Here is a 13,931-nt window from a genome sequence, read left to right as displayed (position 1 = left end):
AAATTTTCGTCCGTTTAAATTATTACTTTATTATTTTGGAAAGAAAAATTACAAAATAATATTAAATTCATGTTATATAACGTAAAGTATAGAAACGACCGCGGAGGCCAATCTACATTATGCAGCCGCCTACATGTGTTGCATCGTTAACGGCTCAATATGGCAATGAAATATACATAAATATTATCGGCCAGTTTTATACCGACTCGGTTGCTGCAAATTGATACTATCGAAGCAATCGTTCAAGTATTATGCACTTCAGTAGATTGATCAAAGTCGTTCGCTTTATTGGTGATCTAAATTATTGTTATGACTTTGAAAGACAAATTGGTGACGACACTTTGTCTATTTTAACGTTTATTAAAATAGGCGCCAGCCGTTTCGAGCTTTGGTTTGATTTGTTTTAGATATACATATATCGAGGGGTGAAGGCTATTTGATTTAAGCAACATTTTGCTTAATACGCGACATTTATAATTGTAATTAAAGATGCGTTTTATTTGGTATTAGCATCAACAGTTCGATGTTTTTAATTGAAATTTAGAATTAAGAATTAAGTTTACTCTATTCAAATAGCTGAAGAAGTTTTTTCTCATATTTTTTTTCAAAATTTAAATAAAGAATAAATAAATAAAAAACTATATGGCTGGCTCCCCATATGATGTAATTTGTAAAGTTGCAAAAATATCACTTAAACGATATAGCCTTTCACCCCTCGATACATAATTTAACGTTAAAAAAAATGTTAATTTCAGAGAAGCTCACGACTGGAATAAATATTACGGCCACAGCCAATAACACAGTTCGTCGCAAATTAATTCGGAAGCCGATATCGAATTTTATGTAACCGAAGTGATTGTAAAAAATATGTTTTTAGACGCAAGCGCTAATTTGGTTTGCATGTTCCGAATTACACCTACGATCGTGATATTTCTCAAAAATAACGAGTGGGCATGAACCACCCGCATGCCGCCTTGTCATTAATCACGGTTCAGTTTGTGTATAGTCGTGGAGTTTTCTATGCAGCAAGCAGTCTACATCAAAGAAGTTTTCTGTTTAGGTATTCGGAACCTTTTTTTTTTAAACCGTTTTGATTAGATCAAAAAGTTTAACGTTATAAAATACGAGCTGATTTGTTTGTAAATCTTGTGAATCATGTGCCTAGTTTGGCTGTATAAAATAATATTGCAACATAATATTTATAGGTATTTAACATTTTAGTGTTTAAAAGTGTTTTAATTATTCTTATCAGATTCAGTTTGTTTATTGAAAGTAATTTTAAATGTTTAAATTTCATTTTGTCGTTTATCTTAATTAATGTTTATTCCATAAGTTATTTATTATTATTTATTTATTTAAATATTTGTTCGTTACGTGCTATACATTATTTTATCCAAATGAATACAAACGTTATCTTTACAGACATTGTTACCACTTGAATGATTTCTACCGTATTCTGAGTTTGATACGTAACCAGCAAGTCTATACAGAAAAATTGTGTGATATATATTTAGTGATAGTGCGACTTCACTAGTTGAATGTAAATAAAAGTGTGATTCTGTGAATTTAATTATTCAATAGTTGAGAACTATTCTTTTTCGTTTGTTTGCATATATCAATATGGAATTTGTGTTGTTACTATTTTAAATTGATCTCTTAAATTTGCTGCTTAAGTGAAGTGAATAATAGAACGCTAGGACTTTGCTTTTTTTTTTCTAAATTTGCATCATTATTTCGGAACTAAAGTAAAGAACCCACTGAATGTTCTGAAATGGAATGAAAATAGTTTCACTTTTTGGGATAATGTGCCTCTATTATTTTGTTACAACATTAACGTTTTCATCGTAGCTCATGGATATCAGCAATGTCAGGTACACAGCCAAAATGCCGCCTTTTGCTAAGGTCTGTACTCAAATCATGTTTAAAGAAGGACATGACATAGCGTTATGGAAGTTCTGTGGAGGACAGTTCGTTCTAAAATCGGACGATATGTAGGTAAAAGATCTCTAGAAACGCATTGTGGATGAACACAGTGATTCCAGATGGTGCGAGTGAACCCTACTCAGGTAGCGGAATGAGCGATAGTAATAAGGAAATATAGCGATCATATCGAACAATTATTCAGTGCATTCCTCATGGAACACGACACGAAACACAGAAGGAATCAAAGTTCCTCCAGAGACTAAACGATCCCTTTGTATGGGATTATCGACAATCCGAATGGCCTTTTCCCTATGAAGTCAATTAGTATACCGTGTGTAATCTATTAGATATGAATGTGAATACTGTCAATAACTACTTCAGCAGAATAAGTCTTCTAAAGTTAGTAGATTATGATTATTTATTAATTTCTTGTAGACGGCGCATGCAGCAACTAAAGCTATGGCAGCAAAGGGAGAAAGAATGGGCGAGGACCAGACCGAGGAAGGAGAAAAGCACCAAAAGGAATATTTATTTTAGCGACAGTGTCATGCTACTAGAAGCGGCAGCAAGAAATGATATAGATGAAGGTACTCGTGAATATGTTTTTTTTGTTTGAACGATGTATAAAAGTTACAAGGAATCGGATGTATCGTTTCGCTGCTGTTTCGCCTGTGAAGTTGCTTTCGTTTTTACTTCAATAAAAATCGTCTCGCTAGATCAGTGTTGTATGCGAACCGCGGTAAAAAGGCTGGGTTGTAGGAATTGCTTTACAAATTCCCAGTTATCAATACAAAACGGTAAGGTAATAGCGCCTTGAGTACCGCCCCAGTGTGGGGTATGCAAAACATACCATCTGAAAAAATTAATTAGTTGTTTGTAAATTCGGTTTACGGGTGACAGTTTTACATGATAACGTCAGTAGCAGAACTATTCGAACTGGCTAGCACGTCAGAGCTAGTCTGACGTCACGCGAGAAGAGAGATAAATGTCACCATGCCAACGCTCGGACCGATCGTGCATCTCTATTGCTTGTTTCGCGCTCTCGCTTGCAGGCTCAGGCGGAACGTGACACATTTTTGTGCGTGCAGCCGGTGTTCATCGATTTATAAGACGTTATCACGTCAAAATAAGTGTATTAATCATCGGTGTACATATTGGAAATTCAACATAATATTATATCTGTCAAAACTAAAACTTGTATCTAACGATTCTTGGTAGGAGGGTTTTCTTATCAGTCCACTATAAAATTCGGAAGCTAAACGTGTTCTTAATCTGCTCAAAGGCTTATCTTAACCTGATATGTTGTTTGATTTTAGTTTATTTGACATTATCTGTCTTAATTAAAATCTAATTATCTTTTATCCGATACTTCCTTACGTTGTTGTACTCTGGGTTTTTATATTTACGACAGGAATCTCGTAGTTTCATTGAAAAATAAGTGCAAATTTATTAAACTTATTGTACAGTTTACAAAACAAAAGGTTCTGTGGCCCAGTTTACACGAAGCTTTGAACAATGTCATTCGAGTCTTTTGATGTATTGCTATAGATGGGTTGACGAGCTATCTCGTAGTAAGTCTTTACTGGAGCTCATAAAGATTACGTGATTACGGCTACCCGTCGAGGTCTCAGTTGGATTTTAAACTGGCTGTTCCATCGGTTTGAAAACTGGAATCCATGACTACTTCGCAGCAGTATTAGGCAATCTGTAGTAAGTCACTATACGTGCCTTCTGAGTCAGATGCGTAGGTATTGCATAAAATCAAAGTCGACGGCTTCTATTTTGTCCTATATTTCTGTTCAATTAAAGGCAAATAGGTTAGGTACTACATTATTTTAATTGGTACTCGCTGGACTTTAACTCCGACAAATCGTATCGCTCGGTCTGAGTACAGCGGGCATCATAAATTTTAGGTCACAAATATTTACTAATCTGTGCTCTTGAATGCTGAAATACCATAGTAGCTTACTGGAAACGATGATATATTAATTGTTATTGTATTATTTTTACGATTAGAAACATAGTATAGATGTTATAATATACTAATGCCGTAATAACAGTAAGAACAGCATTATTCAACTTATATTGTTTATAGGGTTCCGGTAACCATTTACTAACACGTGGAGTTAAACTCGTATAACTTTAATCATTACAAATACGCAACGACAAATATCATTTATATACGCCATAAGAAACACAAATGTAACAGTTTTAATTGTAACATTAGAATTGCTAAACGTATTGCATGTCTTGCATTGAAATCGATATAATCGCAATAACACACGCCATTTGAACGTTTTCTTTAATTATAGTTTGTCAAATGTTATAGTCTTATACGCGGGACAGTGGGCAGAGGAATGTTTCTAAGTTGAAAATTGTTCCATAATTTATTTTTCGTACAGAACTTAACTCTAGAATTATCTGTGCCGAGTGTTCTACGTATCGAAATCCACTCGTGCGAGCTTCCAACATTCTTACTGGTACTAAAAAGTAGGACAGGTATCTTATTCCTAAATTATTGAGTGAGGTAAAAAGGATAGGTGAAGGTATTCTTAATATAGGTGGATGACAAGGCAGATGTTAGGTAGCTACTATCCTCTGTGAATAATGGCTAGATAACCGCATTAATATTCTTCTAGTCGGAGACTCCTAACAGAGTGGTCATTGCTATAGTTATGATGCAGTACACGGCGGATCTTCGTTGGCGTTTTCATTTCCGAACAGGGCAGTTCTTGCGTTGCATCGCTCTTTGTGTTCACTAGTAACATTGCGAGAATATTAAACTCAAATTCATTAAATAAATTGTTCTAAATACATTGTTCGATAAACTTCTGGAGATTAACAAAAATAATTAACAACCTAATTCACTAACATTTCATTAGCACTATAAACATCAGGAAATGTACTCTTACAGTTCGAAGATTACTCGCGCGCGGCGTTACTCCGGACGCTACGAACGAGGACGGCCTAACAGCTCTGCACCAATGCTGCATCGACAACAACGAAGCGATGATGCGTCTTCTACTCGATCACGGGGCGAACGTCAACGCGGAGGACAGCGAGAAGTGGACCCCGCTTCACGCGGCGGCCACCTGCGGCAATCTTAATCTAGTCCGAATATTAATACAACGCGGGGCCAACCTACTGGCTGTGAACGGAGACGGGAATATGCCATACGACATCTGCGAAGAGGAAAGAACATTAGACGCGATAGAGAGTGAAATGGCCGCTAGGGGTGTGACGCAAAGATTAATAGACGAAACGAGGGCTGCTACTGAGATGAGAATGTTATTAGACGTGGCGGAACTAGTCAAGGAGGGTATGGATTTGGACGAACCCAGGGACAATCAGGGAGCGACACTGGTAGGTATTTATTCAGAAGTAATGTTACTAATATAAAAATAAAGTTCGGCAAAAAATCGCCATTTGTCTCCGTTTATGCTTAGCTGAAAAAAAAGCTAAGAGCGTGTGTGAAAAAAAATTATATAGTTCTCTCAATTATGTTAACTTTGATAGTATTATGCTATGACTGAGAACTGAAATTTTATGTCCCTTAAAGGATTAAGTTTCGGAATCAGAATTATAACATTGAATTGGTTCCGTTGTAGTATTTAACCGAAGTTTTTAAAGTTAGATTTATTTAAATTTTAAATAATACGTCTTATGTCTAGTTGTTGAGTCTTTAAGAGACAAAAGTTATATCAAGAATGACAATTAAATTAATATATTATTCTAAAAAGAATTTTGCTCTAGTTTATGTTTCAAAATGTATCGTTTTTTAATTCTAGTTGCACGTGGCTTCTGCAAATGGTTACATGAAAGTAGTCGAATATCTCTTGGAGCATCGGGCCTCCACCGATGTGGTGGACCACGATATGTGGCAGCCGGTGCACGGCGCGGCCTGCTGGGGACATGTGGGTATCGAATATTTTGAGACATTCTTAATTTGAATAGGTTTAAAAAAAAGCATAAAATAATCGATTGGCGTTTCTTTCCTCAAACTACTCACGGCTAGAGTGCGAAAGAGACGACTCTGGGTTCGACATGTCACGTTCCGAGACACGATTTGAATAGGTTTAAAAAAAACATAAAAGAATCTATTGCCGTTTGTTACGTCAAATTTTCCACGGGTAGATCGCAAAAGGGACGACTGTAGGTTCGACATGTCACGTTCCGAGATACAATTTGAATATGTTTAAAAAAATCATTAAATTTGATGCCGTTTCTTTCATCAAACTTCTCATGGGTAGAGCGCAAAAGGGACTTCTGTAGGTTCGACATGTCGTGTTCGGCTGTTTCAGATCTTGACTGATTTTATTTACTTTTTTTCTCCAAAATATTTCAAAAAAGTCCGCGCAATTTTTTTTTTTTTGTTTTTAATTTTATATATATGAAGACGACGAAAATTTATAATAATAATTGTTTATTTGTGAAAAACTTTAAGAGGGTAGACAGGCTGGGACGATCTGATGTACATACTTGGACCCTTTGGATAAACCTGTTTTTCCCTTTGCTTTGGAAAATCGGTTTTTTTTACTGCCCGAGTAGGCAGTTATGTATACGGCCCACCCGATGGTAAATGGTTACCGTTTTACAATCAGCTCATGAATCGCTTTAACATAAAATAGGTATATAAGCGCTGAGTGAGCGAGATGCTAAATTGAAAAATATCCGCTTGTGACTGAGACTGATACATAATCTGTGTGAATCACGGAGAGAACGCAAGATGGCGCACTATGTCTGTATACGATAAAACATCGTTCATGAACAACGACGCATCGCCGATGTTTTGGTTTTAACATCGATGTTAAAAAAAAGTGTTCGAATCACAGGCGGGTACCAATTTTTCTAATGAAATACGTACTCAACAAATGTTCACGATTGACTTCCACGGTGAAGGAATAACATCGTGTAATAAAAATCAAACCCGCAAAATTATAATTTGCGTAATTACTCTTGGCAGGACCTCTTGTGAGTCCGCGCGTGTAGGTACCACCGCCCTGCCTATTTCTGCCGTGAAGAAGTAATGCGTTTCGGTTTGAAGGGTGGGGCAGCCGTTGTAACTATACTGAGACCTTAGAACTTATTCCTCAAGGTGGGTGGCGCATTTACGCTGTAAATGTCTATGGGCCCCAGTAACCACTTAACACCAGGTGGGCTGTGAGGTCGTCCACCCATCTAACCAATAAAAATAAAAAAAAAAACCATTGAAAATTTGTGTTGGATTTTGGAAGGGTCCCAATTCCCCCAATCTACGGTACTGAATTATTACCACAAAGCATTTGTGTCTAGTTTGGGACAACCGTTATACAATAAGATTCCGACATCAAGTCTCAAGATGAGTTGAACAAATACAGCTATAGGATATGATTAAAACGTATGCTTTATTTCAGTTCGAAGTATTGGAGCTACTTGTGCAGTACGGCGCCGATCTAAACGTCCGGAACAAGCATGATGAGACGCCGGCAGGTGAAGCATTTAACATCTAATAATAATCTATACCTACTCATACTGATACAATGATTTGCCTTCGTTCGTTTGATAGGCAGCGGTAGGCAGCGGCTTGGCTCTGCCCCTGGCATTGCTGAAGTCCATGGGCGACGGTAACCACTCACCATCAGGTGGGCCGTATGCTCGTCTGCCTACAAGGGCAATAAAAAAAATTTGATCAGACGAGACGAAATTGTAGACAGAGATATTTATTTGGAATACTAGTCGCGCCCCACGGCTTGACTCGCGTAGGCGCATCTTCCCGGAATGAAGAGTTGCTTTTGATATTCTCTTGCCCATTAACTGCAAGTCTGTAGGTCTGTTCGTACGTGATGTCACGTATCAGCGAATACGTGTTTTTTATTACATAGATGGTTGGACGAGCTCAAAGCCCACCTGGTGTTAAGTGGTTATCGGAGTTCATAGACACCTACACGTAAATGCCACCACGCACCTTGAGATATGAGTTCTAAGGTCTCAAGTATAGTTACAACGGCTGCCCCACCCTTTAAACCGAAACGCATTACTTCTTCATGGCAGGGTGGTGGTACCTACCCGTGCGTACTCACAAGAGATCCTTACCACCAGTAAAAGACAGTGTGATTTAACCACGATAAAAGGTATCCAATGTATTAAGCCAGGTTATGTGAAGTAACCTTGTCTAAATCGGCTTAGACATTTTTACGTGATTCAGTTATAAACTACCGAACAAACTTTTACGTTTAAAATATTATTATAGTATGCATAAATCGAATGTAAAATAGTATTTGAAAAAAATATTTTGTTCTTTATAAAAGAAATACAAATACAGGGAAAGAGACGGTATTTTATTTTTTCCTGCCGAGAAAACAACGTTGGATTAAAATTCGCTACGACTGACGTCATTCGGGGCCAAGACAATCGATGAGCCAACCACAGACTACAACACTATACAACGATTAGCTACATTATGACATCCGTTGCGATTTGTGTTCAGCTTCCCGATAAAATTGTCACATTGTTTTATTAAGTGATTTAAAATGAGAATTAATAATGTTAAGCATCATCATCATTCTTCGTCTTTCACGCAATCCATCCATTTCTTCTTAGGTCTACCTCTTCATCTATAGCCTTGCAAATTCATAGTTAACACTCTCTTACCAACTTCATTGTCATTTCGTCCGATCACATGTCCATACCATCCCAAACGCGCACTTCCAACGTCTCTGTCACAGGTGCCACTTTCAGACTTCCTCTAACATAATCATTCCGTATTCTATCCATTCTCGTTACTTCTCACATCCATCGCAACATTCGCAATTGAATAATAATATAATAAAATAGACTAATAAAACAGTCAAATAGGCCTTATTACAACTATGCCTACAGTATGTTTTTATTTTGTCACCTAGAGAACAGCTATTGTTAGTTAGCTTAGTGACTTTGTTACTGTTTTTACTAAATTTGTTACGGCAACGCACCACAAGTGCTCATCGATAATTGATTTGTTTTTTTATTGCTAACGAAAACCAGTCTTGAATCCAACCAAGCCACTTGTCGGGAGGGACACTCTTCACTCCCCGCCTTAGTTACCATCACTCATGGACGTCAGCAATACCAAGGGCACAGCCAAAGTGCTGCCCATTGCCACCCACTCATACACTCACACAGGCTTGAAGAACATGTAGCGCTCAAGAAAAATTTCGAGTAGGAATTAGGCATGAAATCCATTGCGATCTTGTTGAAGATATTTTTTATAGTATTGTCGTGTGGTACAGATATATGCGAAGAGGGCGAGCTACGGAGCCGCATACTGCGTCTGGCGGCCGAGCAGGAGGAGCACCGGCGCCACTCCGCCGCCGACCGACTACGCAGCGCGCGCCGCTCCTCCTCCACCGCTAGCACCAGCAGGTACGGACTGCTCCGTCATCCTTCAGCTCTAGGGACTTACGTCTTATACTTTGGAAACCTAAAATCTTTTAATGGATTTTAATGAATGAATGAATGAATGAACGAACGAACGAATGAATGAGTGAACGAATGAATTAATGAATGAAATGAAGAAACATAACTGTTTATTGTAGTCCATAATTGAGGTCGTCAGCAAAAGTAGCCTAAGCTGTACCACATAGGTAGTATGGAGATAATGAAGTCTGAATTTAATTTTACACTGCTTTGTAGGCAAAAACAATACGCGCAAAAACAATGTTTACAAAGCCATAATAAAATGTAATATGTATGTATGGGTGAAATTAGGGATTAGGGTTTTGGATCAAAAATGTTTTAAATAAATTGCAATATATAAGTACGAATATGAAAAATTGTGGGTTAAGCCACTTTTGCGCTCATGGCCTCTGCTGAAAATTAGGACCTGTATCCAGCATAGAACTAATGTCATTTATTTTATAATCAAACAATAAAAAAGTGAAAAATGAAACAAAATTGATAATTAAACTAAACAAGCAGATAATAAAAATGAAGGTATCTGTGAGTAACTTAAACGTACATATCTGTCATAACTATATGTAGCGGCAATAGATTTTCCGCACTTGAAATTGTTATTAATATTTCTGAACTTGAGATTTCACTGAAATTAAAAGTTGCGTTTATTTGAAAAATAAGTTGACGTGTGTAATTGCGAATTAGTAATCGTACAGTTTTATAGGATAGTGGGGTGAGGAAACAATATTCTTAATCAATTGCAACCGCACACGTTTCTTGGGTCACACACGACTCGATAATTCTATTAGTGGCTAAAACTTACCCAATAATACCAATAATAAAATACAGATACAATGATTTCGAGAATCGACATCCTCAGCATGACAGATGCGTGAACACTATGTAATATTAAAGTTATATTTATATTATAGTGTTTCAGATCCACGTTATAAAGCTCATTTTTCGCTTATTGGTATATTTTTAATGCTGACAGTATTTTGGTTTCATTAAATAATCTGTTAATATAATATCGAATTAATGCATCTCGTGACGTCATTAATCGGTGGTTTATTAACTGTTTAGTATCTGTGAAAGTGCACAAAAGTGGGAAAATAAAACAAAGCCGCTGGACGTCACTTCTTGGGATCCTCCAAAATGTCCACTGAAAAAATCTCAGTAAATGATCATCATTTTACTGAGATTATATTTCATTTAATTTCATTCCCAGTTTATTAATGGCTCAAATTAATCATCTTCATTTCATTTCACTCCATATTACCATTTTTCATAAAAATAAGACATGACCCAAAAGTCTTAGTTACCAGGTCATAAAATCCCTTAAAAAAATTGATTTCCGAACGATGTTCCGAACGATGTTCCGTGAATCGAATTACAATCGTGTTCGGTTCGCAGAGTGAGGTCGGTGCGCCGGACGTCGCTCAGGGAGAAGCAGCTGACGGCCAAGGCGGACGTCCGCGGCGAGGCGAGGCTGCGGGAGACGTTCGATTCCGTCGTCGACGACGAACTGCAGGTGTGTCTCATTCATAGTTGCGGTCAGCCCCGGTGGGACAACTTGCAACTTGCTTCACAGACTATGAATATGGGTCATGGCGGGTTTACCGTTACAACGCGCTACCGCACTAGAGCTCAACAGCTCGATGTTACAGAAGGAACAACCCACAGATTTTACCCACAGACACAGCCCACTGAGTTTCTCTCCGGATTTTCTCAGTGGGTCGCGTTTCCGATCCGGTGGTAAATTCTGCGAAGCACTGCTCTTGCTAGGGCCAGTGTTAGCAACACTCCGGTTTCAGCCCCGTGAGCTCATCTACACAAGTTAGGGTGAAGCTGATATAGCCTCTTAAGGCTATCGGCTATCAGGAGAAAAAAAAAAGAGGGAACGCTAGTCGACGTGTCGCGTTCCAAGGAGCTGGTTCAGATCCAGCGCGATATCGAGCGTATAATCGAATACGAGTGACACTACCCGACAGTGGACTCATTTTCGCGCGAGTCTGGTTGTAGCTCATCCTAGTTCACTTGGGCTTTGTCCCGGGTGGGGCTTAAATGTGTGGGTCGGACCGGTCGGAATACATAGGAATAATTTAGTTGGTAGTTTCGACAGACCCGCGTATTTAACGCGCTCCTCGGTGTGGAGATCTCGTTGAAGATTTGGTCCTCGTTCTAGAAAATGGTACCATAAACATCGGGAAACATAATATAAAAGAGTACAGTCAGAGACAGATGGTACATGTACCTTTCCATGTCTATAGCAGTACAGGCCCGTACCCATCCATTATTTGTTGGATCACCTGGCAGGTAGAAAGCCCTACCGAAATGATCTGTCTTTTTGGGAATCTTATTTTTTAGCTATAAACACTCCATTAAAATTTCAAGCTGCCTCAAAAACATTTTTTATAAATTTTTGCAAAAATTATTTTCACGCGTCTGGTAATGTTACAACCCCGATTAAATTGTCTGGCTTATTTTTTTTCGTATTTATTAAGTATTACACTGCAACATATATAAATTGCGTATTGCCTCAAATATATTTTTGGGGAAAAAAAAATTATATTTTTAAAAATGTAGGGGTTGATTTAGCACCCCTACTCACCAGCCAGGTCTGCAATTCCGTATTGGAATATAATAGGAGAGGTATGTGACAAGTTTTCAGCTTGCCTCAAATACCTACCCAAAAATTGGTGCCAGCTCTCCTACTAGAAATAGTTTTCTCATTTTTTACAATCAATTTCACTACAGAAATGTTTTGTTTTGTTTTGTTTGTAGGCTTAACATTATTTACAGTTTATGTCCGTTTTGGTCTAATTGCTTGAAAACTCGATTAATTATGGGGAAGCGAACACTTTTATTCGATAGTATATAAAGCGTAGTCTATAATAAATAAAGATTTATTGTGCAACAACTTAAGACAGAATTCCATACATATGTGGTCATTGTCCTTTGCTAACCAAACAATATCTAGTAACAGCATTTGTTAGAGATTAGAATTCATAGCAACTAATGCGTAATTGAAATTAGCTTTACGATTAATTTTAATTTTATTATATCAATACATTTTTTTTTCGATATTTAAGATACTATACTGTTTTCGTGGTAACAGACAATACCGTCTAATTAACTCCGTCCAAGTGACTGGGATTCTAATTGTGACGCCGAAATCCTAATTTAAATTAACTGCCAGACGTAAAAATACTATTATATAAATTCTTTGTAATATGTACAAAGAAACAAGTTTCAGTAATTTAAAAAATATATATGACCGTTTCATAATATATTCAAATCGGTAACCGTTTAAAGATTTCGAAGTGTCTGAAATAATCAAATTAAAATAATTAACTCGTAAATTAAATTCGATTATGCATTACGTCTCGCGTGTCAAACCGGAAAACTGATACTAGTTGTCCGTGAAACCAATGACCTGAGCCTTCACGACGCACAGTCATCTTCCTCTTTACAATAAAAAAAAAAAATCCTATACGATTTAGATGAGGATATGGCCCAAAGACTGCTGTTGCCCACTGGCATGAGGTACCTCTTGGAAGCCTTATCCAATATATTTCTCTCTAACTATTCGGTGGTAGTATAAAGTGGTATTAGAGCTACGGGTGCGGACAGGAATTTTCCGACCATATTTGATGAAAGATATTCTAAAGAAACATTGTGGAAGGCAGTTCATTCTACAACCTGCCATCGACTGATGATAGGGCCCTTATTTCTGCAGCCACCGTGAACAATACCATTGTAAATTGCAGGTTGATTGTTGTGAACTACAATTTACAATGTAATTACGTAATGGTGATGATCAATTTTTATTTATTAAATAGATAGTAATATTTGTAATATGGTAAAGTTTTTAATTGTAAAATTTTACAAAAACTATTTAAAAAAATAGGTGTGTTTAAAACGAATGTCACATAACTCACAGATAGCCGTAGCTTAGAAAATAAATCATTATTATTGTCACAGAAAGTGTTTGTAATATGTTTTTAAATCGTTGTAACCACGCGATGCATATTAATGAGAGATGATTACCATTGTCGTTATGTACGCTAAACTAAACAAGGGAATGATTTACGCGGCGCTTTGCTTTCACTTCACACAATTTCAAATTTCTCCTGGAAAATTACAATAAATTTAACTTTCATCAACATTGACCATTGGCGGTTTGGGATCTCAGCAGTGCTTAAATCTCAGTATGACTTTTGTTTTGAAATCAATATAATAAATAGGTGACCTGTTTAGCATAAAATTTAATTTCCTTGGTTTTGTCGCTAGCTCGTAATTTATTTAAAAGATAAAAAGTCGTTAATTCTCTGATTTGATACAGTTGGATTCATTAAGCCTGTCGATATTAATAATTTACGTATGTCATATTACACAGGCGTAATAAAAGTTTCATATAATCGACTGGTGAAATCGATTTCGTTGCAACTTACAGGAGAGCCATTTAAAGTTTTAAATTTGGAAAATCTATCATAACAAAAAAACTTCTTCGGCTATTTGAATGGAGTAAACTCAATTAAAATTCAATTAAAAATATCTTAACTGTTGACCAACGCAAACCAAACAAAACGCAGCTA

The 13,931-nt window shown here is 37.0% G+C and overlaps 1 protein-coding gene across 7 annotated transcripts in view; it reads left to right on the top strand.

The window, feature by feature from the left end:
- The window catches only part of MYPT-75D (Myosin phosphatase targeting subunit 75D), a 42,093-nt gene that overhangs the window by 15,919 nt on the left and 12,243 nt on the right, over positions 1 to 13,931 (top strand). For all 7 annotated transcript variants that reach the window (XM_028186508.2, XM_089730929.1, XM_089730928.1 and 4 more), the window contains exons 3-8: positions 2,359 to 2,510; positions 4,838 to 5,286; positions 5,712 to 5,837; positions 7,317 to 7,392; positions 9,171 to 9,303; positions 10,747 to 10,864. In XM_028186508.2, the coding sequence (XP_028042309.2) occupies positions 2,359 to 2,510; positions 4,838 to 5,286; positions 5,712 to 5,837; positions 7,317 to 7,392; positions 9,171 to 9,303; positions 10,747 to 10,864 (1,054 nt within the window). The remainder of the gene's footprint in view (positions 1 to 2,358; positions 2,511 to 4,837; positions 5,287 to 5,711; positions 5,838 to 7,316; positions 7,393 to 9,170; positions 9,304 to 10,746; positions 10,865 to 13,931) is intronic.

Source organism: Bombyx mandarina, chromosome 11, assembly GCF_030267445.1.
Source record: "Bombyx mandarina strain Sakado chromosome 11, ASM3026744v2".
In the NCBI taxonomy this organism is placed as follows: Eukaryota; Metazoa; Arthropoda; class Insecta; order Lepidoptera; family Bombycidae; genus Bombyx; species Bombyx mandarina.
This window is presented reverse-complemented; position numbering and strand designations above follow the sequence as displayed.